This window comes from Strigops habroptila, chromosome 2, assembly GCF_004027225.2.
Source record: "Strigops habroptila isolate Jane chromosome 2, bStrHab1.2.pri, whole genome shotgun sequence".
NCBI lineage: Eukaryota > Metazoa > Chordata > Aves > Psittaciformes > Psittacidae > Strigops > Strigops habroptila.
In genome coordinates this window covers 122,185,633-122,213,238 of record NC_044278.2, presented here as the reverse complement: position 1 = coordinate 122,213,238, position 27,606 = coordinate 122,185,633, and the positions used below count along the sequence as shown (strand labels likewise).

General features: G+C 58.5%; 1 protein-coding gene across 1 annotated transcript; it reads left to right on the top strand.

The window, feature by feature from the left end:
* Positions 1 to 8,291: 8,291 nt before the first annotated feature.
* On the top strand, positions 8,292 to 26,680 carry ARRB1 (arrestin beta 1). Its single transcript, XM_030476001.2, has 16 exons — positions 8,292 to 8,668; positions 16,290 to 16,320; positions 16,814 to 16,874; positions 17,108 to 17,152; positions 18,011 to 18,207; positions 18,976 to 19,035; positions 19,146 to 19,213; positions 20,110 to 20,245; positions 20,332 to 20,416; positions 20,506 to 20,578; positions 21,622 to 21,759; positions 21,942 to 22,025; positions 22,213 to 22,236; positions 23,085 to 23,155; positions 23,386 to 23,437; positions 25,212 to 26,680. Exons 1-16 carry the CDS (start codon positions 8,649 to 8,651, stop codon positions 25,321 to 25,323), a joined length of 1,257 nt encoding a protein of 418 aa, XP_030331861.1. The 5' UTR covers positions 8,292 to 8,648; the 3' UTR covers positions 25,324 to 26,680.
* The last annotated feature ends 926 nt before the right edge of the window (positions 26,681 to 27,606 follow it).

The window sequence follows — 27,606 nt, the reverse complement described above, 5'->3', positions numbered from 1 at the left end:
TGTCCCTGCAGCCCCTTGTCAAGAGCTCTTGTGCTGCTGCCCCAGAGCTGGATCAGGACTGCAGGGGGGGGCTCCCCAGAGCGCAGCAGAGGGGCAGGATCCCCTCCCTGACCTGCTGCTCACGCTCTGGGGGTGCAGCCCAGCACACGGGGGGGGTTCTGGGCTCAAGCACACACTGAAGCCGGGTCATGGGGAGCTTCTCCTCACCCAACACCCCAAGTCCTTCTCCTCAGGCTGCTCCATCCAGTCTCCCCCAGCCTGTGTTTGTGCTGGGATTGCCCCGACCCATGGGCAGGACCTTGCCCTTGGCCTTGTTGAGCTCCGTGAGGTTCACACGGTCCACCTCTCAGCCTGTCCAGGTCCCTGTGGATGGCAGAACATCCCTGCCAAGATGACTGCGTTCAAACTGAAACAGGGGAAGTTCAGGTTGGATCTAAGGCAGAAGCTCTTCCCTGTGAGGGTGCTGAGGCGCTGGCACAGACTTTTCCCAGAGAAGCTGTGGCTGCCCCATCCCTGGCAGTGTTCAAGGCCAGGTTGGACACAGGGGCTTGGAGCAACCTGCTCTAGTGGAAGGTGTCCCTGCCCATGGCAGGGGATGGAGCTGGAGGAGCTTTGAGGTCCCTTCAACCCAAACCAGTCTGTGGTTCCATGACACCCATCTCATCACCAGGGCAGGACTCTGCACCCATGGCTCACGCTGCCCTTTGCTGTGCGTGGCCATGATTCCCCCCACATCCCCCATGGACCCTTTCCCACAGCGTTCCGGGGTGCAGGATCCCGGGTTCAGCACCTGCCCCCCTCCTTGCAGGGCTCAGCTCTGCCCATCACCTCCCCATCAGGGCTGTGGTTTCCATCCCAGCTCCGGGCCTGACTCGAGCCATGCCACTAACAAGCAATTCATTACTGGGATCAATGCGGCGCTTTCATCCCAGCCCGATCCGATGGCTTCATCCCAAAGGAAGTCCCTGGTGGCTTTGCTGCTGGCACGGGCCGAGCTGCCAAAATCGGGGTGAAACCCTGCCCAAAGTGCCCCCATCCCGCTCCAGCCCTGGTTAAACCCAGCAGCTCCTCGGCCTCTGACACTGGTGCCTCCATGCCCTTGGTGATGTCCCTTTGCCTCCCCAGGTGCACACAGGCTGCCACGGCCACCCATCAAGCCCCTCACCCCGGCCTCTGGGCTGTACCCATGTGCACCCATGGGTGCTCATGGGTGCGGGGCTCGTGACTGCTTCATGCACGGGCAGTGACCTTGTTGCACGTGGATGTGCCACTTGTGCACTGCACCGCACCGCACTGCACTGCTCACCATCACCCTGCCAGCCACCCCCCGGCCTCCTAGTTGCGAAGCCGCAGGCAGGAAGCGGCACAGCCCAGCGGGGCCCTGCCTGGCCCTGCCTCTTCCTGCCCGTCCCTGCCCGCTCCTGCCCGTTCCTGCCCGTCCCTGCCCGCTCCTGCCCGTCCCAGCCCCGCTCCGCTCCGCTCCGGGTTTTGGAGCTGCCCGTGGGAATCAACTGCGTTCCCCTTGCCACGGCAGCTCTGATTGGCTGCTCTGGTGCAGGAGGCGGGCTAACGGGGGCAGACAGCCAATCAGAAAGGGAAAAGAGGGAACTCGGGGTGCGCCGGGTCCCCGGGGGTGCGTGCGAGCGCACGGGGTGGGGGGGCACGGACGTGCGTGTGCACGGATGGGGGTGCACGTGTGTGTGCACATATGTGTGTGCACATATGTGTGTGTGCACATGTGTGTGTGCACATGGGGGTGTGTGCACATGGGGGTGTGTGCACATGGGGGTGTGCGCACATGGGGGGGTGTGCACATGAGGGTGTGCATATGGGGGGGTGTGTGTACATGAGGGTGCGTGTGCACGTGTGTATGTGTTAGCGGAGAGAAGAACACATAACCACTCTAAGGAGGTTATATGTGGTGCTTTATTTCGAGGCCCCGGGAACCAGGGGTACCCACCCAAATCTGGTTCCGAAGACCGTTACAACGTGCTCACAATTTATCCTGTAAAGTATTACATATGCATCACCTTTCCCGATATGCTGATACATATTCATGCCCTATCCCCGCTTCGTATTATAATGAGTACAAAAGTCATTTCCATATGTTCTGCGCTTGCGCAGTGCCTCCTGGTGGTCGTGGGCAGGGGTCTCAAGATGAAGGAAGTAGTCTCCCTCAGATGAAGTAAGACGTCTTCCTCGCTGTGTACTTTTCACCTTTCGAGTCCGGGATAGGTTCCAACGATGGTGCTTGCACCAGCATTCTCCTTATCTCTCTCTGACTGGTACTGGTGTGCATCTTCGTTTCTTATCTTAAAAGTTCTGCTTTGAAGTAATCTGAGGAGTACTGTTTCGCTTGGATAGTCTCATATATCTATGTCCACATCCTAGTTACCAAACTTCTCTGGCTTAGCAACAGGCTTAACGGAACACAAATCAAGCAAATCACAAGTGTAAATACTCTCTCTCTATATATATATGATTGAAATCTAATCAAGCTGATCAAACGTTATGATTTCTAACATTTCCCCCCTTTGAAAATACTTCATCCTTTGCAAGTATTTTCACTCATGTAGTAGTTTCCTGATAGGTAGGAGGAGGAGTTATTGGGTGTCGTGGATATTCTCGAGTCACCGCTCCAATGATTTTATGTGTCCAACTGGTATTCCGGGTTATTTCTCTTCGAATACAAAAATATTCTCCCAGAACCATGGCTTTTGCCACCTCGGATTCCCCGAAGGAGTATCCAGGTTGCGGGTTCTGTCTCAGTCTCTGAGGGCATTCATTTTTCCAATGCCCCTCCTGTTTACAATAGGCACATTGATTAATGCCTAATCTGCCTGATCCTGACCCTGGATTATTAAGTGTTCCAAATCCTCTTCCTCGCCCACGCATTATTCCTCTACCTCTACCCCTATTACCAGGGGTACCTTGTCCTCTGCCTTGTGTTACAGCCGATAAATTTCGCTGCTGCCTCTGAGCACCGTCTCCTTCTCGGTTATTATACGCTTTCCAAGCTGTTTCCAGCAGCTTCTCTAAATCACGTAACTCAGCACCCTCTAGTTTCTGCAACTTCTTCCTGATATCATCCTGAGATTGCCCTAAGAAAATCAGAGCCAGCTGAGCCTTAGCCTGTTCCGTTTCTACATCCAGATCCGTATATTTCCTGGCCACTTCTTTAAGTCGCTCCAAAAACACGGACGGAGATTCTGTCTTTTCCTGTCTGACATTATATAACTTTGACCAATTTATTGTTCTTGGCATAGCATTCTGTACCCCAACCACTATCCAATCTTGGTATCTCTTCAGACGACTCATCCCTACCACGGTATTATAATCCCACATAGGATCCTCCATAGGGAAATTCTGATCGACCGTCCCGGTGACGATGCCCTGCCTGATATCCTCCCTAACTCGTTCTCGCGCTGTCCTTAGCACCATCTCCTTTTCTGTAGAATCCATCAGGGTATCTAGCAATACTTGTATATCATCCCAGTCAGGATTCTGGGTTTTCAGGATCATTTTTACCACCCTAGCCACCTTACTTGGATTTTCTCGATAAGCCCCAGCAGATTGTTTCCAAAGCACCAAATCTCCCAGGGAAAAAGGAACTTTAACATACACAGGTCCCTCTGCTCCTACTCCCTGACGGAGCGGCGCCGATAATACACTGGACGTTTGAATCCTTGCCTCTTTACCCTGCGTATCTCGCTGTCGGGTCCGATGTGAAACTGGGGTGATGGGATATTCCCGTTCTTTTCTATATTCACATCCTTTGTCTACTTCTAGACTCTCGTCATCACTGTCATCCCTTACTTTCCTGCTTCTTAAGGCAGGTGGGGTTGACGGGGCTGGTGGGGCTATCAACAAATCAGAATCATCATCATCTTTCTGATGTTGCAGAACATTATTCACAGCCATGCATCCCATACATTTCTTCTCACACACACAGCCTTTACATTGTTCACTCGATTTTGCACTAACAACCATTATTCCACACGCCTTTCTCCATTCATCGTTGTCTCTTAACATAAAGAACAGTTCCACATATGGGACCTCGTCCCATTTTCCTTCCCGTTTGCAAAATAACATTAATTGCATAATCGTATCATAATCTAAAGTTCCATTCTCCGGCCAACGGACTTGATCCTCTAATGCATATTGCGTCCACCACACATTACAGTAATCAATCAATTTCCCTTTTTGCATCTCTTGTCCAAACCGTCCCTCCTTCCAGTGACTCAAAATACACCCTAACGGCGACGACTTTGGTATCGGTGGCATTCTGAGCTTATTTAAATACAGACAAATACAGACAAACTAAATTACAAAATATAAAAATATACCGAATAGTTTACCAGACCAGACCACTGTTGCCGAACCTGCAGGCTTTATACCGAATAATTTACCAGACCAGACCACTGTTGCCGAACCTGCAGGCTTTATACCGAATAATTTACCAGACCAGACCACTGCTGCCGAACCTGCAGGGCTTTCGCCACTGCCTGACAGACGGTGCCTAGGCTTCCCTTGGAGCTCCGTAGCCCAACCACGCACAGCTTTCGCCGTGTCTAACAGGCAGGCTTTTACCAGACCAGGAAATGGTACCAAACCAAATAATAAAGCACCGTCTCTTACCAATACCGTTGGTCTGTCGAGAGCACCGGAGGTCGGTCGCGGTCGATGGCTCCCCGAGAATCACTCGGTGCCGGCTGGAGCTGGATCGATGCGCGAGCCGCCTCAGCAATGCTCGCGAGGTCCCATCTGGGTCGCCAAAACTGTTAGCGGAGAGAAGAACACATAACCACTCTAAGGAGGTTATATGTGGTGCTTTATTTCGAGGCCCCGGGAACCAGGGGTACGCACCCAAATCTGGTTCCGAAGACCGTTACAACGTGCTCATAATTTATCCTGTAAAGTATTACATATGCATCACCTTTCCCGATATGCTGATACATATTCATGCCCTATCCCCGCTTCGTATTATAATGAGTACAAAAGTCATTTCCATATGTTCTGCGCTTGCGCAGTGCCTCCTGGTGGTCGTGGGCAGGGGTCTCAAGATGAAGTAAGTAGTCTTCCTCAGATGAAGTAAGACGTCTTCCTCGCTGTGTACTTTTCACCTTTCGAGTCCTGGATAGGTTCCAACGATGGTGCTTGCACCAGCATTCTCCTTATCTCTCTCTGACTGGTACTGGTATGCATCTTCGTTTCTTATCTTAAAAGTTCTGCTTTGAAGTAATCTGAGGAGTACTGTTTCGCTTGGATAGTCTCATATATCTATGTCCACATCCTAGTTACCAAACTTCTCTGGCTTAGAAACAGGCTTAACGGAACACAAATCAAGCAAATCACAAGCCTAAATACTCTCTCTCTATATATATTGATGATTGAAATCTAATCAAGCTGATCAAACGTTATGATTTCTAACACTGGGATTGCCCCGACCCAGGGGCAGGACCTTGCCCTTGGCCTGGTTGAGCTCCATGAGGTTCACACAGTCCCACCTCTCAGCCTGTCCTGGTGCCTCTGGATGGCAGAACATCCCTGCCAACACGACTGGTTCAAACTCAGACAGGGGAAGTTCAGGTTGGATGTAAGGCAGAAGCTCTTCCCTGTGAGGGTGCTGAGGCGCTGGCACAGACTTTTCCCAGAGAAGCTGTGGCTGCCCCATCCCTGGCAGTGTTCAAGGCCAGGTTGGACACAGGGGCTTGGAGCAACCTGCTCTAGTGGAAGGTGTCCCTGCCCATGGCAGGGGATGGAGCTGGAGGAGCTTTGAGGTCCCTCCAACCCAAACCAGTCTGTGGTTCCATGACACCCATCTCATCACCAGGGCAGGACTCTGCACCCATGGCTCACGCTGCCCTTTGCCGTGCGTGGCCATGATTCCCCCCACATCCCCCATGGACCCTTTCCCACAGCGTTCCAGGGTGCAGGATCCCGGGTTCAGCACCTGCCCCCCTCCTTGCAGGGCTCAGCTCTGCCCATCACCTCCCCATCAGGGCTGTGGCTTCCATCCCAGCTCCGGGCCTGACTCGAGCCATTGCCACTAACAAGCAATTCATTACTGGGATCAATGCGGCGCTTCCATCCCAGCCCGATCCGATGGCTTCATCCCAAAGGAAGTCCCTGGTGGCTTTGCTGCTGGCACGGGCCGAGCTGCCAAAATCAGGGTGAAACCCTGCCCAAAGTGCCCCCATCCCGCTCCAGCCCTGGTTAAACCCAGCAGCTCCTCGGCCTCTGACACTGGTGCCTCCATGCCCTTGGTGACGTCCCTTTGCCCCCCCAGGTGCACACAGGCTGCCACGGCCACCCATCAAGCCCCTCACCCTGGCCTCTGGGCTGTACCCATGTGCACCCATGGGTGCTCATGGGTGCGGGGCTCGTGGCTGCTTCATGCACAAGCAGTGACCTTGTTGCACGTGGGTGTCTCACGTGTGCACAGGCTGCAGCGCTTGTGCACAGCACTGCATGGTGATACAGAGCACTGCACTGCACTGCACCATGTTGTATGGCACTGCACAGCACCACCCAGCACTGCACTGCATTGCACCACATAGCACTGCACAGCACTGCACACCAGTGCACTGCACACCACCAGGTTGCACAGCATCCACTGGATTGCACCACGCAGCCCTGCGCAACACCACAGGGTGCCACAGAGCACTGCACAGCACTGCAGTGCACCAGACAGCACTGCACATTGCACCACACTGCACGGCGCACTGCACACCATCGCACTGCACAGCACCACACTGAACCATACCAAACCACACTGCTAGCACTGCACTGCACTGCTCTGCACATCACACTGCACATCACACTGCACCATGCTACAGATCACACTGCGCGGCATCACACTGAACCATACCAAACCACACTGCTAGCACTGCACCGCACCGCACTGCACATCACACTGCACCACAGTACGGATCACACTGTGCAGCACCACACTGCACATCACACTGCACCATGCTACAGATCACCCTGTGCAGCACCGCACTGCATACCAGCGCACTGCACCACACTGCCCAGCACTGCCCAGCACCAACCCGCACTGCACAGCACCGCACTGCACCGCACTGCATACAACTGCACTGCCCCACACTGCACTGCTCACCATCACCCTGCCAGCCACCCCCCAGGCCTCCTAGTTGCGAAGCCGCAGGCAGGAAGCGGCACAGCCCAGCGGGGCCCTGCCTGGCCCTGCCTCTTCCTGCCCGTCCCTGCCCGCTCCTGCCCGTTCCTGCCCGTCCCTGCCCGCTCCTGCCCGTCCCAGCCCCGCTCCGCTCCGGGTTTTGGAGCTGCCCGTGGGAATCAACTGCGTTCCCCTTGCCACGGCAGCTCTGATTGGCTGCTCTGGTGCAGGAGGCGGGCTAACGGGGGCAGACAGCCAATCAGAAAGGGAAAAGAGGGAACTCGGGGTGTGCCGGGTCCCCGGGGGTGCGTGTGAGCGCACGGGGTGGGGGGGCACGGACGTACGTGTGCACGGATGGGGGTGCACGTGTGTGTGCACATATGTGTGTGTGCACGTGTGTGTGCACATGAGGGTGTGCACATGGGGGTGTGTGCACATGTGTGTGTGTACGCACATGTGTGTGCGCACATGTATGTGCGCACATGGGGGTGTGCACATGGGGGTGTGCGCACATGGGGGTGTGCACACGGGGGGTTGTGCACATGGGGGTGTGCATATGGGGGGGGTGTGTACATGAGGGTGTGTGTGTGCACGTGTGTATGCACATGAGGTGTGTGCACATGGATGTGTGTGCACATGGGGGTGTGTGCGCACATGTATGTGTGCACATGGGGGTGTGTGCACATGGATGTGGGTGCACATGTGTGTGTGCACATGGGGGATGCGCACATGGGCTGTGTGCACATGGATGTGTGCACATGGGGTGTGTGCACATGGGGGTGTGTGAACATGGGGGTGGGTGCACATGGGGTGTGTGCACATGGATGTGGGTGTGCACATGAGGGTGCGTGTATGGAGGGGTATGCACATGGATTTGTGTGCACAGGGCTGTGTGTGCACACATGGGGTGTGCGTGCACATGGATGGGTACGTGTGTGCACATAAGGGTGCGTGTGCACATGGGGTATGTGATCACGGAGTGTGTGTGCACACGTGTGTGCGTGTGCACGTGTGTGCGTGTGCACGTGTGTGTCTGTGCACGTGTGTGCATGTGCACGAGCGCACGAGCCCCCCCTCCTTGTACATGTGCGCGTGCATGCGCGGGGGGGGCGCCCCTCCTTTCCCTCCCCCCCCCCCCCCCGTTCCTTTTCCCTCCCCCCCCCGCTCCCGCTCCCGCCCCGGGGCCGCTCGGGGCCGCTCGGGGGCGCTCGGGGGCGGTCGGAGGCGGCGGCAGCGCCGCGGGGCTGCGCTCGGCAGCGCCCGAGCCGGAGCCGAGCCGGGCCGAGTCGTTCCGAATTATACCGAGCCGGTTCGTGCCGTTCCGGTCCCTACCGAGACCTTCCGAACCGGGCTGTACCGAGCCGTACCGAGCCATACCGAGCTCTAACCGGGCCGTACCGAGCCCAGCGCCCGCCCCGCCGCCGCCTCCTCTCCCTTCCACCATCCAGCCAGTAATTTTCCAAGCCCGGCCGGCGCTTCCCGGTGGAGCTGCCCGCGGATCGGCGGGGCCATGGGAGACAAAGGCACCCGGTGAGCGGGGCGAGGGGCAACGGGGGGGAACGGGGAGCCCCGGGAATGGCGCGGGGTGGGGGGGGTGTCCCGGTCCGCGCTGCCCGCCCGCTGCATGCACCCAGCCCCGGGCTCGGCCGCCACATCTGGGCACCGCTGCACCGGGGGGGGGGGGTGTCCCTTGGGGGTCTCCTCGTTGTTGGGGTGCGGGACGCAGCCGGTGGGGTGCAGGGGGATGTGGGGAGTTGGGGTGTGGGTCCCGCATCCCTTCCTGCACCGCTGTGGGTCCGAGGCACCGGTGCTCTGCTCCCGTCTCATTTGGAGCCTGGATGGATTTGGGGGGCTGAGGGGTGACACCCCGGTTCATGATTCCAATAGGAAGCTGGGGTGACCCCCATGGGGTGCTGGGTTCTGGTGGGGCCCCCCCTACCCCAAGCATTTAGCATGGCTTGGGGGGGATCAGGAGTAAGTGCCCTGCACCAAGACGGCGTGTGACACCCATGGGGGTCACCCCGATGGATGCCACCCTTTGGGGACCCCCGTGACGATGGGGACAGGGGACCCTTCACCCGGCCTTTGCCAGCGCCACGGAATGCAACAGCCCCATGGAAATCCCACCGTGGGATATGGCACCTTGGAGTGGGGGGGTCCCGGTGACCCCATCACCCATGGATGGCGGGTTTGGGGGTGTCCCCTATGACACCCCATCCCCAGCCAGCTCTGGGGGTGGCCGAGGGGTTGATGCTCCACCTCGGTGCCATCCATCTCCCTGATCCCTGTCTGACAGCTCCCTGTCCCTTGGGACCTCCCCAACATTCCTTATATAGGACCAGCTATTCCGGAGGGCTCCCGTTTGCCCCCCAACACCGGGACCAGTTGGGGGGCGGCATCACCCTCCCCTCACCCCCTTCCCCATAGCGCCGGAGCGACCGGACCATGGGGCTTCGGAGCAGCCGGTGCCACCACCGTGCCCCACGGCAGGAGGGAAGGACGAGGGGGTCCAGCCTTGCTTGGGCAGAACCTTCCAGAAACGCTGCATCCTTTTGGGGTGGCAGGATGGGATTTGGGGGTTCCCATTGAACCCCCATTGGGAGGGGGGTGGGTATTGCTGCTGGGTGTTGCTGCCTGACAGCATCCGCATCCCCCCGGCTCAGCATCCCTAATTCGGGATACCCGGTGTGTTGCACCCCTGGAGTGGGTGAGCAGCACCCCAAGAGATATGGGGCTCGGAGCAGTGGGGCTGGAGCACCCCTTGGGTTCCACAGCCCCTGGGATGGATGCAGCCGGATCGGCCCCAGGAGGCTTTTGGGTGCTGGGGGAGCGGCATTCCCGTAGGAAGGCAGGAGAGGAATGAGCTGATCTTCTCCCTGCCCACGCAGCGCGTACGGAGGGAGCTGGAAGTGGGGGGGGGGAGAGGTTTAGGCTGAGAAATCTCCCTTTTGGCTCCAGTTTGGAGCTCTGACCCCAAATCCACTTGGATTCATCCCAAAACCACCAGAGAGAGGTCTCAGGGGTCGGGCTGCGGGAGCTGCTTTCCCATCGGATACCCCAAAAGCATCATTTCTGTGCATTCCTTGGGGGTCACCAAGGGACCAGCCCGGGTGCTGCGAGGTTTTGGGTCCCTGGGTGCTCCATGCAGGATGTGGGACCCATCCATGGGTTCCGTGGGGTGCTCGGCTGAGGTGTCTCCATGTGTCACCATTCCCAGCTTCCCATTGAGCCCCCTTCAAAGCTCCGGCACCCAGCCCCATGGGCACCCATTGCCCCCAGTAGGCTACTGGGTTTGAGCCATGGTGGTCCCAGTATGGGAGAACCCCCCCTTGACTGGCACCAGGGCTCCATCCGTGCCCTTCCCCATGGCCTCTGGTCCCATCCTGCCCCTCCGCAGCACCAAACCACGGTGGTGGCCTCTGCATCCCTATGGATGGAGCCATAAGGTCCGGGATCGGGCTGGGGATCTCCAGCAGGAAGAGAAGGAGCCCTGGAAGGTGGCCCGGGAGGGGAGACTCCTGCTTCCTGCATGTTGTTTGGAGAACAAACTCTGGGAATAACAGCAGGATCCAGACACATCCCGAATCCCACAGCCAAGGCGTTTCCTTGCCAAGGGAGCCGGCGGCGAAGCTCCGACCTGGCTGGGGGATGCTGCCACCGAGCCTGGCAGGGGATGCAGCAGGGATACGGGATGCAGCGGGGATACAGGATGGGACCCATGGGATGCTCTGGCTCTGGGATGGGCTGTCCCGGCGTTCCCGGCTCATCCCGGTGTGGCTGGCCCGGAGCCATTGGGGTTGTACCGGAGTGTGTGATGTGGTTCCTGGCGGCTCCGTTATTCCCAGAGGCCCCTTCTAACGAGGTTCAGGCTAATTGGAGCTGCCACCGGCCCCATTAGTGGGAGCAGCCGGTGCAGGGCCCGGCTCCTCCATCCCCGGTTCAAAGGCAATCGATGGCCTCGGGCTGTGGGACCCCGCGCGATCCCATGGGAATGGGATCAATGTTCCCGACCCCGATCAAACGGAGCGCGCTCAGTTAGCAGCCACCAAATGAAGCGATCATCAGGCCTGGATGGGAGCTCAATAAGGGACCGGATCAAGGGGATGGAGAGGGAAAGGTTGGATCCGGCTCTGCGCAGGGATTTGGGAATACCAGCGCTCCATGCATGCAGTGGCAGTCAGGGATGGGCAGCGGTGGCGGTGCTGGTTTCCTGCCTGCTGTCGGCACCAGGAAGGGCTGGAAGGGGAGGGAAGGCCCCGCGCTTCCTCCTTCCCTCCCTCCGGATCCGGCAGCGGGAGAGGGGGTTGTGTCCCTGTTCCCCATTCCCGGCATTGAGCAGGATATAAGCGTGAGGCCTCCGCGTCCCCGCGTGCCCCTTCCCCACTCCCAGGGGTGCTTTGGGAGAGGGATGGTCCTTGGGATGTGTGGCCATGGGGGTCCTTTTGGGACTGGGGGCTGCCCAGGGTCCTGCACCCACAGCATGGGCCCATGTAGGTCTTGGGCTCTGTGGGACATCTTGCACCCATATGTGGGGCTGCACAGGGCTCCTGCACCCATAGCATGGGGCTCAGTGGGTCCCTCATAGGTGGGTGCTGGTGGTACCAGAGAGGAGCGAGCGGTGAGTGGTTGTTTTCTGCCCTCCATCGATCCCACCCTCCATCCATCCCACCCTCCATCCATCCCACCGCCCCATCCATCCCACCCTCCATCCATCCCGCCCTCCATCCATCCCACCCCTCCATCGATCCCACCCTCCATCCATCCCACCCCTCCATCGGTCCCACCCTCCATCCATCCCAGCGCCCCATCCATCCCACCCTCCATCCATCCCACCGCCCCATCCATCCCACCCTCCATCCATCCCACCCCTCCATCGATCCCACCCTCCGTCCATCCCACCCCTCCATCCATCCCACCCTCCATCCATCCCACCCTCCATCCATCCCACCCCTCCATCCATCCCACCCTCCATCCATCCCACCCCTCCATCCATCCCACCCTCCATCCATCCCACCCCTCCATCCATCCCACCGCCCCATCGATCTCACCGCCCCATCGATCCCACCCTCCATCAATCCCACCCTCCATCCATCCCACTCCTCCATTGATCCCACCGGCCCCCATCGATCCCCACCCTCCATCAATCCCACCCTCCATCCATCACACCCCTCTATTGATCCCACTCCTCCATTGATCCCACCCCCCCCACCGATCCCACCCCATCATTGATCCCACTCCCACGGGGCTTCATTACGGGCTGCTCCGTGTTTCCCAGGACTTCCCAGCCTGGCTCGGGATCAGGACCCGGCACCTGCATCCCCATCCCTGATGACGAGCCCAGGCCCTTTATATCCCTCCCCTTAGATTTAATTCCAGCAGCATTCCCAGCACAGGATCCGGCTCCCACCCTGTGCGCTGGGGATCACGGTGCTGTCAAAGCCTCGTGCTGAGCATCCCACCTGTGTCAATGGCAATGAGAGGTCCCCTGGGAAGGGCTCTCGGGATGTTCCCGGCGTTCCGGGTGTTCCCGCATATTTATGGGCCTGGCAGAGGATTTATCAACAGCTCCCGTTGTCTCCTGGGATGCAGTTGGGATCAAGGGAATAAGCCACCCGCCGCAGCCCTCTCCAGCTCCCTCAGTGTCATCCTGACTCTGGGCTGTATCCTGCTGCATTCCCTGGGAATTGCTTGGCCAGGCTGCGCTGGGCCCTGCGGCTCTCGATGGGGTGGGATGTGGGGACGCAGGAATGTAAGGATGCAGGGATGCAGCCTTATACATAAGGATATATGGGATGCTTATATATATATAAGGATACAGGGATGCAGGGATGCAGGGATGCAAGGATGCAGAGATGTGAGGACATGGATGCAGGGTTGCATGGACCCAGGGATATGGGGATGCAGGGACACAGGGATGCAGGGTTACAGGGACACGGGGATGTGGGGATGCAGGGACACAGGGATGCAGGGTTACGTGGACACAGGGATGTGGGGATGCAGGGACACGGGGATGCAGGGACCCAGGGATGTGGGGATGCAGGGACCCAGGGATGCAGGGTTGCAGGGACACAGGGATGTGGGGTTATGTGGACACAGGGATGTGGGGATGCAGGGACACGGGGATGCAGGGACCCAGGGATGTGGGGATGCAGGGACCCAGGGATGCAGGGTTGCAGGGACACAGGGATGTGGGGATGCAGGGACACACGGTTGCAGGGATGTGGGGACACAGGGATGCAGGGATACGGGATGTGAGGACACATGCAGGGATGTGGGGCCACAGTGGCGGGGTCACTCTGGTCCATGGGCATGGGGACGAGGGTCACCCAGGCGTGTTGGCTTTGGGGTGAGAGTCCTTGTGGTCCATGGGCATGGCTGAGGGTCACCCCAGCATGGAGGTGAGGGTCACCCAGCCATGCAGGGATGGGTTTGAGGGTCATCCAAGCTCATGGACACAGGGATAAGGGTCACCCTGACGTGCATGGATGGGGCTGAGGGGCACCCTGGAACATGGCAATGGGGCTGAGGGTCCTTGTGGCACATGGACATGGGTCCTTGTGGGCATGGGGCTGAGGGTCCTTGTGGCACATGGACATGGCTGAGGGTCACCCCAGCACATGGACATGGGGACAAGGGCCCCCCCAAGCACCCATGCTCAGGGGTGACCATCACCAGTGTTACAGTCACCCATCCCCATCGCTGGGGTCCTCACTGGGGTCCCCGTCTCTGTGCTTGGGCCTGTCCCAAATGTCACCTTTTCCTTCCCTGCTTGTGCTTGGGAAGCCCAGCGGCTGCGGCCGGGAGCAGGCAGATCCTGGAGGAATTCCGGGTATTCCAGGCAGAGCCCAGCCTTGGGAATTGCTGTTCCCAGCCGGACCCATGGTTACTAATCTTCCCAGATGGCTTTAATGGAATTTAAAGGCGACGAGGGATTATCCGAGGAGAACCCATTAATGGTGGCTTCATGCCAGGGCAGCTTGGACCAGCTTCCGAAATCAGGGACACCGGGAATGCTGGCTTCTCCCTGCCTGCTCCGGGCACACCGGGAATGCTGGCTTCTCCCTGCCTGCTCCCGGCATTCCCAGCACCGCGGTGGGATGTTGGACCCACAGCCTTCCCCTGTGGGTCTGTGGGGTCTTTCCAGAGGGATCCTGGGGAACACTTTGGGCTGTGGGCATCCATTGGGATGGAGAATGAAGGATGGGGATGAAGGCCCTGGGAAAAACAGCATCCTGGTGCTGGGTGCTGGTGCTGGTGTTGCATGTTGGGTGCTGGGTGCGGTGTTGCATGTTGGGTGCTGGTGCTGGTTCTGGGTGCTGGTGTTGCATGTTGGGTGCGGGGTGCTGGTGTTGTGTGTTGGGTGCTGGATGCTGGATGCTGGGTGCTGGTGTTGCATGTTGGGTGCTGGTGCTGGGTGCTGGGTGCTGGTGCTGGTTCTAGGTGCTGGTGTTGCATGTTGGGTGCTGGTGTTAGCCGAGAGAAGGCTTCTGTTAGTCGAATGTTATGATTTCTAACACTGGTGTTGCATGTTGGGTGCTGGTGCTGGGTGCTGGTACTGGATGCTGGGTGCTGGTGTTGCATGTTGGGTGCTGGTGTTGGGTGCTGGGTGCTGGTGGTGTGTGTTGGGTGCTGGATGCTGGGTGCTGGTGCTGGTTCTAGGTGCTGGTGTTGCATGTTGGGTGCTGGTGTTGCATGTTGGGTGCTGGATGCTGGTGCTGGGTGCTGGTGTTGCATTTTGGGTGCTGGATGCCGGATGCTGGGTGCTGGGTGCTGGGTGCTGGTGTTGCATTTTGGGTGCTGGTGCTGGTGCTGGGTGCTGGGTGCTGGGTGCTGGTGCTGGGTGCAGCCTGGCTTCACACTGCATGCCCTTTGCATGGCTCTTTGCAGGGCCGGGCCCCTGCGCAGCACCGCGCGTGGTGCTGTGCACCGCGCCTTGTGTGGCCGGGCCTTGGCTCAGCTCCTTGCACTGCTCCTTGCACGGCACCTTGCACGGCTCCTTGCACGGCAGCGCCGTCGTGTAACACCTTGCACGGGCCTTTGCACAACAGGGCCCGTGCGCAGGGCCTTGCACGGCCCCTTGCACTGCTCCTTGCACGGCTCCTTGCACGGCTCCTTGCACAGCCCCTTGCACAGCACCTTGCACAGCCCCTTGCACGGCTCCTTGCACTGCTCCTTGCACAGCACCTTGCACAGCTCCTTGCACGGCCCCTTGCACTGCTCCTTGCACGGCTCCTTGCACGGCTCCTTGCACAGCACCTTGCACAGCACCTTGCACAGCTCCTTGCACTGCCCCTTGCACGGCTCCTTGCACGGCTCCTTGCACAGCACGTTGCACAGCCCCTTGCACTGCTCTTGCACTGCTCCTTGCACAGCCCCTTGCACTGCTCTTGCACTGCTCCTTGCACTGCCCCTTGCACTGCTCCTTGCACTGCCCCTTGCACGGCTCCTTGCACGGCTTCTTGCACGGCTCCTTGCACAGCACCTTGCACAGCCCCTTGCACGGCTCCTTGCACAGCACCTTGCACAGCCCCTTGCACAGCCCCTTGCACTGCACCTTGCACTGCTCTTGCACTGCCCCTTGCACAGCCCCTTGCACAGCACCTTGCACAGCACCTTGCACAGCCCCTTGCACAGCCCCTTGCACGGCTCCTTGCACGGCTCCTTGCACGGCAGGGCCTTCGTGCAGCACCTCGCCACCGCACGTTGCGTAACAGGACCTTTGGACAGCACCTTCTATGGCGGGGCCTTTGCACGGCCTCAGTGCAAGGACTTTGCACAGCACCTCGCTCAGCACCTCGCTCAGCGCCCGGCACCGCTCCCGGCAGGGCAGGGCTGTGGGGCAGCACCTTTACAGCCCCTTGCACTGCACTTTGCACGGCAGGGGCCTCGTGCAGCGCCTTGCACGGCCCCTTGCGCTGCACCTTGTGTGGCAGCACCTTTGCACAGCACCTCGCACAGCACCTTACCCAGCAGAGCCATTGACAGCCCCTCGCACAGCCCCTTGTGTCGCACTGTGCACGGCAGGGTAAACTGAGGCACGGGGCTGGCCCTGGCTGCTGCTGGAGCTGGTTGTGGTGGGGCCGGGTCCCAGCCCGCAGCACCCATGGGTGCCCCGTGTCCCACTCACTGACCCCCCCCCTTTGCTTTGCAGGGTGTTCAAGAAAGCCAGTCCCAACGGGAAGGTGAGTGGGAAGCTGGGAAAATGGGGGGGGGCTGTGTGTGATTCCCGGGTGATCCCATCCCAGGATTGCATCCAGGAGCAGGGAATGGGCTCGTCCCCATCCCGAAGGTGCCCTGAGCAGTGGGAAGGGAAACTGAGGCACAGCAGGATGGGGGGGGCTGGCCCCAGGGCTTGGAGCTGGCGTGTCCTCTCCATCATTCCCAGTATCCCATGGCATTCCCTGGGGAGGAGGATGCTCCCGCTGACCCTTGAGGCCTGGGCCTCAGTTTCCCCATCAGGACACAGCCGGGAGGTGACGCTGTGGGGCTCAGCCCTGCCCCACTGACAGGACCCATGGGGTGACCTGGACCCACATGTCCCACCAGGTGTGAGGACATCTGGGGGAGGGTTTCCAGGGGGAGAACATGGGGACCTCAGGGGGTGGTGACCAGATGGGGGGACCCCAGGACACCCCCTGGAGCATCATGGTCCATGTCCCCATGTTCCTCCTGCAGCTCACTGTCTACCTGGGCAAGAGGGACTTTGTGGACCACATCGACGTGGTGGACCCCGTGGGTATGTGGGGATGGGGCTCACTTTGGGGGGAACATGTTGGGGTGGGCTCTGTCGGGTGGGAGGGAAGGTTTTGGGGAGCAGGAACCCCCCAGGACATGTCCCCATGTGCCACCGTGTCCCCTCCGAGCAGCCCCGGGCACCGCTCTGGGGTGATGCCTCCAGAAAGGGGGGACACGAGTTCTCCTGCCCTGTCCCCACCGGCGTGTGCCTGACCCTGCGCTGTTCCCTTGCAGATGGGGTGGTGCTGGTGGACCCCGAGTACCTGAAGGAGAGGAAAGGTAACGGGTCCCTCAGGGGACGTGGAGGTGGCACCGCCATGGGGTGGGTGGTGGCATCTCTGGGTCCTCAGGTGACGTTTTGCAGCCCCTGGTCCCCATGGGGGGGTGTTGGGTCCTGCAGAGGATGGGGGCTTGTGCTGGGCACCCCAAGGTGCATCTGGGTGGTCCCTGGGCACCTCCTGGGAGCCACCATCGCTTCCCAGTGCTGGTGGGATGAGCCATGGTGCCACCAGGCCATGATGCCGTTATGCCATTGTGTCACCATGCTGTGATGCCACCATGCCATGAGACCACCACACCACGATATCATCATACCATGATGCCACCACACCATGATACCATTATGCTGTGATGCCACCATGCCGTGATGCCACCATGGTGATGCTGTGATACCATCACACCATGATATCATGATGCCACCACACCGTGATGTCACCATGCCATGACGTCATGATGCCACTGCACCATGATCCAATCATATCACGATGCCACCATGCCATGATACCATTATGCCATGGTGTCACCATGCTGTGATGCCACCACACCATGATACAGTCATGCCATGATGCCATCATGCCATGATGCCACCACAACTTGATACCATTATACCTTGGTGTCACCACATCACGATACCACCACACCACAATGTCACCATGCGTGATGCCACCAGTCCATGATACCACCACACCATGATGCAACCATTCCATGATGCCACCATGCCATGATGTCCTGTCACCACATCACGATACCACCACACCATGATGTCTCCATGCTGTGATGCCATGATGCCACCATGACATGATGCAGTCATGACACGATGCCACCCCACCACCAACCTGCCGCCTTGTCCCCCTCCAGTGTTCGTGACGCTGACCTGCGCCTTCCGCTATGGGCGCGAGGACCTGGACGTGCTGGGGCTGACGTTCCGCAAGGACCTGTTTGTGGCCAACGCTCAGGCCTTCCCCCCCCTGCCCGAGGAGAAGAAGCCACTGACGCGGCTGCAGGAGCGGCTCATCAAGAAGCTGGGCGAGCACGCCTACCCCTTCACCTTCGAGGTGCTCACAGGGCCATGGGGTGGGGTGGGATGGAGGGACCTTAAAGCTCCTCCAGCTCCAACCCCTGCCCCAGGCAGGGACACCTTCCACTAGAGCAGGTTGCTCCAAGCCCCTGTGTCCAACCTGGCCTTGAACACTGCCAGGGATGGGGCAGCCACAGCTTCTCTGGGAAAAGTCTGTGCCAGCGCCTCAGCACCCTCACAGGGAAGAGCTTCTGCCTTAGATCCAACCTGAACTTCCCCTGTTTCAGTTTGAACCCATCACCCCTTGTCCTATCACTCCAGTCCCTGATGAAGGTCCCTCCCCAGCATCCCTGTAGCCCCCTTCAGACCCTGGAAGCTGCTCTGAGGTCTCCACGCAGCTTCTCTTCTCCAGCCTCAACAGCCCCAATGTTCTCAGCTTGGCTCCATACGGGAGCTGCTGCAGCCCCTGCTCATCCTCGTGGCCTCCTCTGGACTTGCTCCAACAGCTCCATGTCCTTCTGATGCTGGGGACCCCAGCACTGCACACAGTGCTGCAAGTGGGGTCACACAGAGCAGAGCAGAGGGGCAGGATCCCCTCCATGACCTGCTGCTCCCGCTCTGGGGATGTGCCCAGCACACGGGGCTTTTCCAACCCAACCCAACCCATTCCATGATTCCACGATCCTAAAACTCAAGACCAAAAGGAGCCACCAGTGGGGAGACCACAAGATGTTCCCTTGGGTCTCCAGGGCTAAAAGCTGGTTTGAGGGTCCCATCGCTGCTTCTAACCCCCCTTTCTCCTCAGATCCCCCCCAACCTGCCCTGCTCCGTCACGCTGCAGCCGGGCCCCGAGGACACGGGGAAGGTAAAGTCCACCCGTCCTTGTCCCTGGTGACCAGACACTGGTTGGGGTCACCTCTTGGGGGGTGCAAAGGGGTTTCTCTGCCTCCTTCTCTGCCCCCTCCTTGTTTCCAGGCCTGTGGTGTGGACTATGAGGTCAAAGCTTTCTGTGCCGAGAACCTGGAGGAGAAGATCCACAAGAGGTGAGTGGAGAGGATCCATCCAGCCCCATCACCAAGGGGCTGGCCAGGGATGTGCCCAGTCAGGAAGGGGCACCCCGGGTTGGTACCCACAGCGGGTGAGATGGGGATGGGGTGGAGGTGAACTCCAGGATGGAGTTGGGATGGAAATGTCTACCAGGATGGGACTGGGATGGAGGTATCCTCCAAGATGGGGTTGGGATGGAGGTGGACTCCAGGATGGGGTCGAGATGGAGGTGAATTCCAGGATGGGATTGGGATGAAGGTGAACTCCACGATGGGGATGGGATGGAGGTGAACTCTAGGATGGGATTGGGATGGAAATGTTCTCCAGGATGGGGAAGGCACAGAAACATCTGGTGTGCTGGGACTGGAGCTGGGATGATGTTCACCAGGCTGGGCCTGGGAAGGAGACACCTGCACTAGGTCTGGAGTTGGGATGATGTCCTCTAGGCTGTGGCTGGAATGGGGATGTCATCCATGATGGGGCTGGGACAGAGATGTTTGCTAGGGTAGGGCTGGAGCTGGGATGATGATGTTCACCAGGATGAAGCTGGGACAGAGATGTTCTCCAGGCTGGGGTTGGCATGGAGATGTTCCTCAGGGTGGGCCTGTGTTGGAAATGTCCTCCAGGCTAGGGCTGGGATGGAGATGCTTTCCAGGACCAAGATGTTCCCTGGGATGGAGCTGGGATGAAGATGCTTCCCAGAGTAGGGATGGATCAGAGATGATCGTGGGGCTGGGATGGCGACATCCACCACTGTGGATGGCCCTGCTTGGACTGCCCATGGAGCTGCCCCTCGCAGCATCCTCCTCCTGCCCCAGAGAGGGGTCTGACCCCGAACGGGCCAAGCGAGGCCCCGTGGGCACCCCAGAGGTTCTCCTGTCGCCACCCGCAGGAACTCGGTGCGCTTGGTCATCAGGAAGGTGCAGTACGCGCCCGAGCGGCCCGGCCCCCAGCCCATGGCGGAGACCACGCGGCAGTTCCTCATGTCGGACAAACCGCTGCACCTCGAGGCCTCCCTGGACAAGGAGGTGGGTGAGGACTGAGGTGGGGGGACACTGTGGGGTGGCCCAATGGAGGACGAGGACCTCATCGTCCTTCCTTCGCTCCTCCGCAGATCTACTACCATGGAGAACCCATCAGCGTCAACGTCCACGTCACCAACAACACCAACAAGACGGTGAAGAAGATCAAGATCTCAGGTGAGGAGCACCAATGTGTCCATCCCTGCTGCTGTCCCCATCCCCATTGAGGTCCTCCTTGACCCCCGTGTCTCCATCTCTCGCCCCAGTGCGCCAGTACGCGGACATCTGCCTCTTCAACACCGCCCAGTACAAGTGCCCGGTGGCCGTGGAGGACGCGGAGTGAGTACCTGCTGCCTGGGGACAGCATGAGGGACCTCAGAGGAGCCCTGGAGGAGCCCTGCAGGTCTCCTGCTCCAGTGCAGCACCAGTGGGACGCTGCATTCAGCGAGCAGGTCCTGGTGGGAGGAGCGGGGAGATGGAGACCCCCCTTTTGATGGTGCCTTGGGATGGCACCATCTGTGTCCTCCTGGATGGAGATGGGCTCTGGGATGGGGCAGGGACAGAGATGGCTGGGGTTGAGATGGAGTTGGGATGGAGTTGGGATGGAGATGTCTGGGCTGGCTTTTGGGTTGGGATACAGATGTTCACCATGATGGGATGGAGATGTCTGGGATCGGTGTTTGGTTCGGATGGAGATGTTCACTAGGCTGGGATGGAGATATCTGGGGTGGGTGGGGGATGGAGATGTCCTCTATGATGGGCCTGGGATGGGGATGTCTGGGGTTGGGATGGAGTTGGGATGGAGATGTTCACCATGCTGGGATGGAGATGTCTGAGTTGGGTCTGGAGTTGGAGTGGAGATGTCTGGGATAGGCATTTGGTTGGGATGGAGATGTTCACCAGGCTGGGATGGAGATGTCCAGGCTGGGTCAGAGTTGGAGATGTCCTCTATGATGGCCTGGGATGGAGATGTCTGGGCTTGGGATGGAGTTGGGATGGAGATATCAGGGCTGGGTCTTGGGTTGGGGTGGAGATGTTCACCATGATGGGATGGAGATGTCTGGGCTGGGTGTGGGTTGGAGATGTCCTCTGTGATGGGCCTGGGATGGAGATGTCTGGGTTGGGTCTGGAATTGGGATGGAGGTGTTTGGGATAGATGTTTGGTTGGGATGGAGATGTTCACCAGGCTGGGATGGAGGTGTCTGGGCTGGGTCTGGGGTTGGAATGGAGATGACCTCTAGGATGGGTCTGAGCTGGAGATGTCCTCCAGACTGGACCTGGGACAGGGACGTTCCCAGGCTGGGATGGGATGTCCAGGGTGGCCCATGGTGGTTATCAGAGGTGGGTGGAAGCCCCTGGCTGATGGTGTCCGTCACCCCCAGTGACATGGTGGCCCCGAGCTCGACGTTCTGCAAGGTCTACACCCTGACCCCGTTCCTGGCCAACAACCGGGAGAAGCGGGGCCTGGCGCTGGACGGGAAGCTCAAGCACGAGGACACCAACCTGGCCTCCAGCACCCTGTGAGCCCACCATGACCCCCCGGGCTCTGCTCCCACCAGCACTGCGCGGGGAGGACCAAGCCCTGGTGGGCTCCAGCTCCTGCTCCAGGGTGGAGGAGACCCTGTGGGGGGACCTCAGGAGGACGCAGGGGTTGGTCCCTGTGGACACCCCTCCACTGATGCCCACCCGCCCCTTCCTCCAGGTTAAGAGATGGAGCCAACAAGGAGATCCTGGGCATTATTGTCTCCTACAAGGTGAAGGTGAAGCTGGTGGTGTCACGAGGAGGGTGAGTTGTGGGGACCCCCCTGTGCTGCAGATGGGGTCTAGTACCCCCCAAACCTCTGCTGGGACTCAGCAGCATGATGGGGACACACATGGGGGGGACAAACATGGGGAGGACACACATGGTGGGGTGGTGGCATGTCCATGGTGGGGATGGTGACTAATGTGTTGTCTCCTTTGACCCACACCAGGCTGCTGGGAGACCTCGCCTCCAGGTAATGCCCCAACCCACCCATTGCACCCCACCCCAAGCCCTTGGTCCCCTCTGCTGCCACCCTCACCCCACACTCATCCAAAGGATGCTCTTGGGGCCACCATTCACCCAAAGCCAAGCACCAGAGATGGGGCTGGGTGGTGGGGTGAGGAGTTGTGGGGCTGGGGATGGTGATGGGGGTCTCATCCTTCATCCCCCCCCAACCCTGGGTGGGAGCAGTGGAGATGGTGTGAGAAGGACCCAAGGGTGAGGAGAGCACCAAGGAGAGCATCAATGGCCATGGGGAGAAGAGTCTCCAAGGCTTTCTTGGTCTCCATCCTCACATCGGTCCCATAACATGGGGCCTATGGGGACCATGGTGCCCACTCACCACTCCCAGGGATGCTGGGACCATCCAACCCCATCCCTGGAGGAGCTCAGGGCCATGTTCAGCCTCTCCCACCAGCACCGAGCCAAGTGAACCACTCCATGATTCCATGAGCTTTAAGGGCCCTTCCAACCCAAATCACTCCATGGGCTTTAATGGTCCCATGGCACCAGGGGTGCCCAGACCCTGCTGCGGGTCACAGACACGCAGCCTAATCCCAAAGGATTTGGATCCTCAAGCTGCTGAACAGCAGATTTGGGCCACCCAATGTCCTCTTTGTGCCCACCCGCTGTCCCCACAGCCCAGGGAGGGCTTTGTGCTGATCCCAACCGTGGGGTCAAGCTCAAGCAAGGAGCGTGTTGGCTCTGAAGGGGTTACACCGAGGATACTACAGGGTTTCTCCTTGGCTTTGTGGTGTCTCCAGCAGCTGGGATGGGGGTGATGATGCTGCTCCCACCCCAGCTCTGCCCCATCTCTTGCAGTGATGTTGCGGTGGAGCTGCCCTTCACCCTGATGCATCCCAAACCCAAGGAGGAACCAGCGCATCGGGACGGTGAGTGGGCACCAGCCAGCTCCATGTGTGGGGCAGGACCCCCATGGGATGGGATGGCGGGGAAGAGGGACATCCCAATCCCTTATCTGGGGGGGTGGAGACTTCCACCTCCCATTGAGCAACCTGTGGACCAAGCAGCAAGTCCTTGGGGTGCCCCCATCACCCTGGTGGGACAACGGTGAAGTCCCCGGTGTGTGCATTGACTAACCCTGTGCCATCCCTCTGTTCAGTTCCAGAGAACGAAGCCCCCATAGATACGAACCTGATAGAGCTGGACACAAAGTAAGAGACACAAACCCCATCGTTTTCCACCCGATGTGGGGCCTGTGTGGGAAGGTGAAGGGTTTGCAGAGGTCTCATGGCACCCCCTAACCCACTAACACCGCGCCCTGGTGACTAACCCTGTGCACGTAACCCACCACGCATGTTGTGCCCATCTCTCTTCTCTCCTCCTTTGCCATCTCCTTGCATGGCTTTCCAAACACCCCAGGAGAAACCACAGTAAGGAAGCACCCGCCGGGTTGTGTGTTGGCTTGGGGGGGGATGTCCCTGTGGTGTCCCTGTGGTGTCCCCGTGGTGTTCCTGGGGATGGAGGTGCGTGTTCCGGATGCTGGTGATGCTGTGGTGGTGTCACACCACCTGGGGTCATCCCCAGCTTTGTGCTGGTGGTGGAATAAAGGTGTCCCTGCCCATGGCAGGGGGTTGGAACTGGAGGAGCTTTAAGACCCCTTCCAACCCAAACCATTCCATAATTCCATGATCTTTTAAGGCCCCTTCCAACCCAAACCATTCCATAATTCCATGATCTTTAAGGCCCCTTCCAACCCAAATCATTCCATGAACTTTAAGGCCCCTTCCAACCTAAATCATTCTATGAGCTTTAAGGCCTCTTCCAACCTAAACCATTTCATGATTCCATGATCTTTAAGGACCCTTCCAACCCAATCAGTCCATGATTCTGTAAGCTTTAAGGACCCTTCCAACCCAATCCATTCTATGATCTTTAAGGTCCTTTCCAACCCAACCCATTGTATGATTCTATGATCTTTAAGGCCCCTTCCAGCCCAAACTAGTCTGTGATTCTATGATCTTTAAAGACCCTTCCAACCCAAATCATTCCATGACCTTTAAGGACCCTTCCAACCCCACCTATTCCATGGTTCCATGCTGTTTAAGGCCCCTTCCAACCCATTCCATGAGTCTATAATGTTTAGGGACCCTTCCAACTCAATCCATTCCATGATTCTATCTTTAAGGACCCTTCCAACCCAAATCATTCCAGGACCCTTCCAACCCAACCCATTTGATCATTCCATGATCTTTAAGGCCCCTTCCAACCCATTCCATGATTCTATAATCTTTAGGGACCCTTCCAATCCAACCCATTCGATGATTCCACGATCTTTAAGGTTCCTTCCAACCCAAATCATTCCATGAGCCTTAAGGACCCTTGCAACCCAAACCATTCTATGATCTTTAAGGACCCTTCCAACCCAGCCCATTCTGTGATTCTAAGAGCTTTAAGGACCCTTCCAGCTCAACTCATTCCATGATCTTTAAGGTCTCTTCCAATCAAAACCATTTGGTGATTCTATGATCTTGAAGACCCTTCCAACCCATTCCATGATTCTATGACCTTGAAGTACCTTTCCAACCCAATCTATTTGATATGATCTTTAAGGCCCCTTCCAACCCAACCCATTCCATGATTCCATGATCTTTAAGGACCCTTCCAACCCAACCCACTTAATGATCTTTAAAGACCCTTCCAACCCAAATCATTGCCTGATCTTTAAGGCCCCTTCCAACCCAACCCGTTTGATGATTCCCTCATCTTTAAGGCCCCTTCCAACCCACCCCATTCCATGAACCAATGACAACCTTTGAAGAACAAGGTTCTTTGCTGAAGGATGGAGGTTTAAGCCCCTCCCCAAGCTACACCATCACAGCGCAGGTTGTCTCTAGCAGCACGGACCATCCTGACAGCGTGTCCCCCCAAACCCCATCTCCCCCCATGTCCCCCCATCACACCCCATCTCCCTCCTGTCCCCACCAGCGACGACGACATCGTCTTCGAAGACTTCGCCCGCCAGCGACTCAAGGGCATGAAGGACGACAAGGAGGACGAGGAGGAGCGGACGAACTCCCCGCAGCTCAATGACAGATAAGCCACCACCACACGTGTCCCCGCTGCCACCGCCGGGGGGGACATCCGGCTGCTTCTCCTTTTGTATGATGATGGAGTTTGGTTTCTACCTGTACCGGAGGCTCCGGCTTCGCCCGCTGGTCACAGCAATTATAACCCTCCAGCTGTGCCACTGGTGTTGTCACTTCATCCAGCTGCCAAAGCCACTGCAGGGCACGGCCGGAGGGGTACTGGAAGCACTGGGGGGGCTGCAGCCCTTCCATCAGCACCCCCTTTTCCCCATCCATCCATGCATCCATCCATCCCCGCGTCCCCTTTCCTGTGAGCTGCCTCTTTTATGTGTTTTCTATCCAAGTCCAGTCTCGACACCAGTTTGTAATGGGGAGGATGGGGTGGGGGGTGCAGCAGATTTGGGGGGGGGTTGGGTCTTTTCTAGGCAGCCTGCTCATGGGAAAGGGCACCCACACACTTGGGGTGTCCCCTCCTGCCTGGCCCTGCTGCATGTGGGATGCACCAGCCTGGCTTTGCCCCGTGGACCCCCTGCCCTTGGCCTGAGCCTGCAAAGGGAGGCAGCAGGATGGGTCTTATCCCCAAATCCTCCTAAAGCAGCCAATCCCAAGGGGGTTCTTCATCAGATCCTGTGGGATTTACACCAGTGTAGCCTCCCTGGAGGGATGGAGCTTGGAGCTGTGGGTTGCCAGGGCAGGGAAGCGCATCCCACATGGATCCATGCCATCAGCCACGCGATGCTCGCGCTGGGAGAGGCTGCAAATGCCCCTTCCAAGCCTCAGCAGGGTCTTGGTGGAACCACCTTGTTCCCAGTGGGGTTCCACTGGGGATGGTTCCCCCATTCCCAAGCTGCCAAGCTCCCCTGGTCCATGTTTCCCCCTGTCTGTGCCTGCATGGGGTCAAGCACCTATTTGGGGATGGGGAGGGAAGGGGCACACAGCATTTGCCACCTTAACCAGTGTGTCACCGGGTGCTTGTGCCCATCGTTGCTGGGAACCAGCACCCATCCCACCCCATGGACCCTCACCAGGGTCTTGGGTCTCCCACCACCGACCAAGAGACCATTCCCATTATTTATTGTGCCGTTGCGGTCAGCGTTGGCATCGGAGAGCAATCCCTGGGGATGGCTCCATCCCTCTGGATGTGGGTGGGTGGGGGGCAGAGTTGAGCTCCCCCCCTGTGATTTTTTTGGGGTAAAGCTGATGGGCAGCGTGGTACTTCTTTTGTAAGTGGTTCCTTTGTACTGTTCTGGGTAACTGCTCCTCGGGCCCTCCACGTCTCTGTGATGTTTCTGTGTCTGTCAAATAAATTATTCTAGTTTATTAAACTCAGAAGGACAAAAGAAATAGAATAAAGAAACAGTCCCAGTGCCTGGACACGTCTGTTGGCTCGGGACAGGGGAGATGGAACAGGCCTGGGGTGTCCTATCATGTGGAACTCAAGTGAGGTGATGGGGTGTGGAGGATCTCACCCCTCTCCGCTGCTCTATTCCACCGTGGCAAGTCAAATGCAAGCTAAGAGCAGGTTTGTTCATCACATCATGGACTGGTTTGGGTTGAAGGGAGCTTAAAGCTCCTCCAGCTCCAACCCCCTGCCACAGGCAGGGACACCTTCCACTAGAGCAGGTTGCTCCAAGCCCCTGTGTCCAACCTGGCCTTGAACACTGCCAGGGATGGGGCAGCCACAGCTTCTCTGGGAAAAGTCTGTGCCAGCGCCTCAGCACCCTCACAGGGAAGAGCTTCTGCCTCAGAGCTCATCTCAATCTCCCCTCTGGCAGGTTAAAGCCATTCCCCTTGGCCTGTCCCTCCAGGCCCTTGTCCAAAGCCCCTCTCCAGGTTTCCTGGAGCCCCTTTAGGCACTGGAGCTGCTCTAAGGGCTCCCCTTCAGGAGCCTTCTCTTCTCCAGGCTGCCCCAGCCCAGCTCTCTCAGCATCTTCTCCCTCCGTTCCTCTCCTCAGCTGCACATTTTCTCACTAGGAAATCGATTTACTCATGCATTAAGGTGTGTGTAAGTCTCCAGCAGCATCCCAGCTCCAGCCTTGGTGTTTCCACCATCCCCGTGGCCGTCACCTGCCTGGATGTTGGTGCTGGGACACCCCTGCCTGGTCTCTGGGACTCACTATCAGCCACAACTGCCCTTCCAAACCCCTGTCCCATAGGAGACTTTGGCCATCAAGCTTCCTGCCGTGTCCTGGCTCCAGCCATGGTGGCCAAGTGCCAGTTGGCTGCTGTCCCCAGCTCACACCAGTGCCCACGTGTGTGTCTGTGCTCCCTGCGAGCTTCAGCTTGGAGCAGGA

Bases quoted from the DNA above. Each gene is read 5' to 3' on its own strand.
- ARRB1 (XM_030476001.2), top strand. From the start codon at position 8,649: ATGGGAGACAAAGGCACCCG. The intron at 20,246-20,331 runs GTGGGTGAGGAC...GCTCCTCCGCAG, and splicing joins AGGCCTCCCTGGACAAGGAG to ATCTACTACCATGGAGAACC. The intron at 20,579-21,621 runs GTGAGTACCTGC...CGTCACCCCCAG, and splicing joins GTGGCCGTGGAGGACGCGGA to TGACATGGTGGCCCCGAGCT.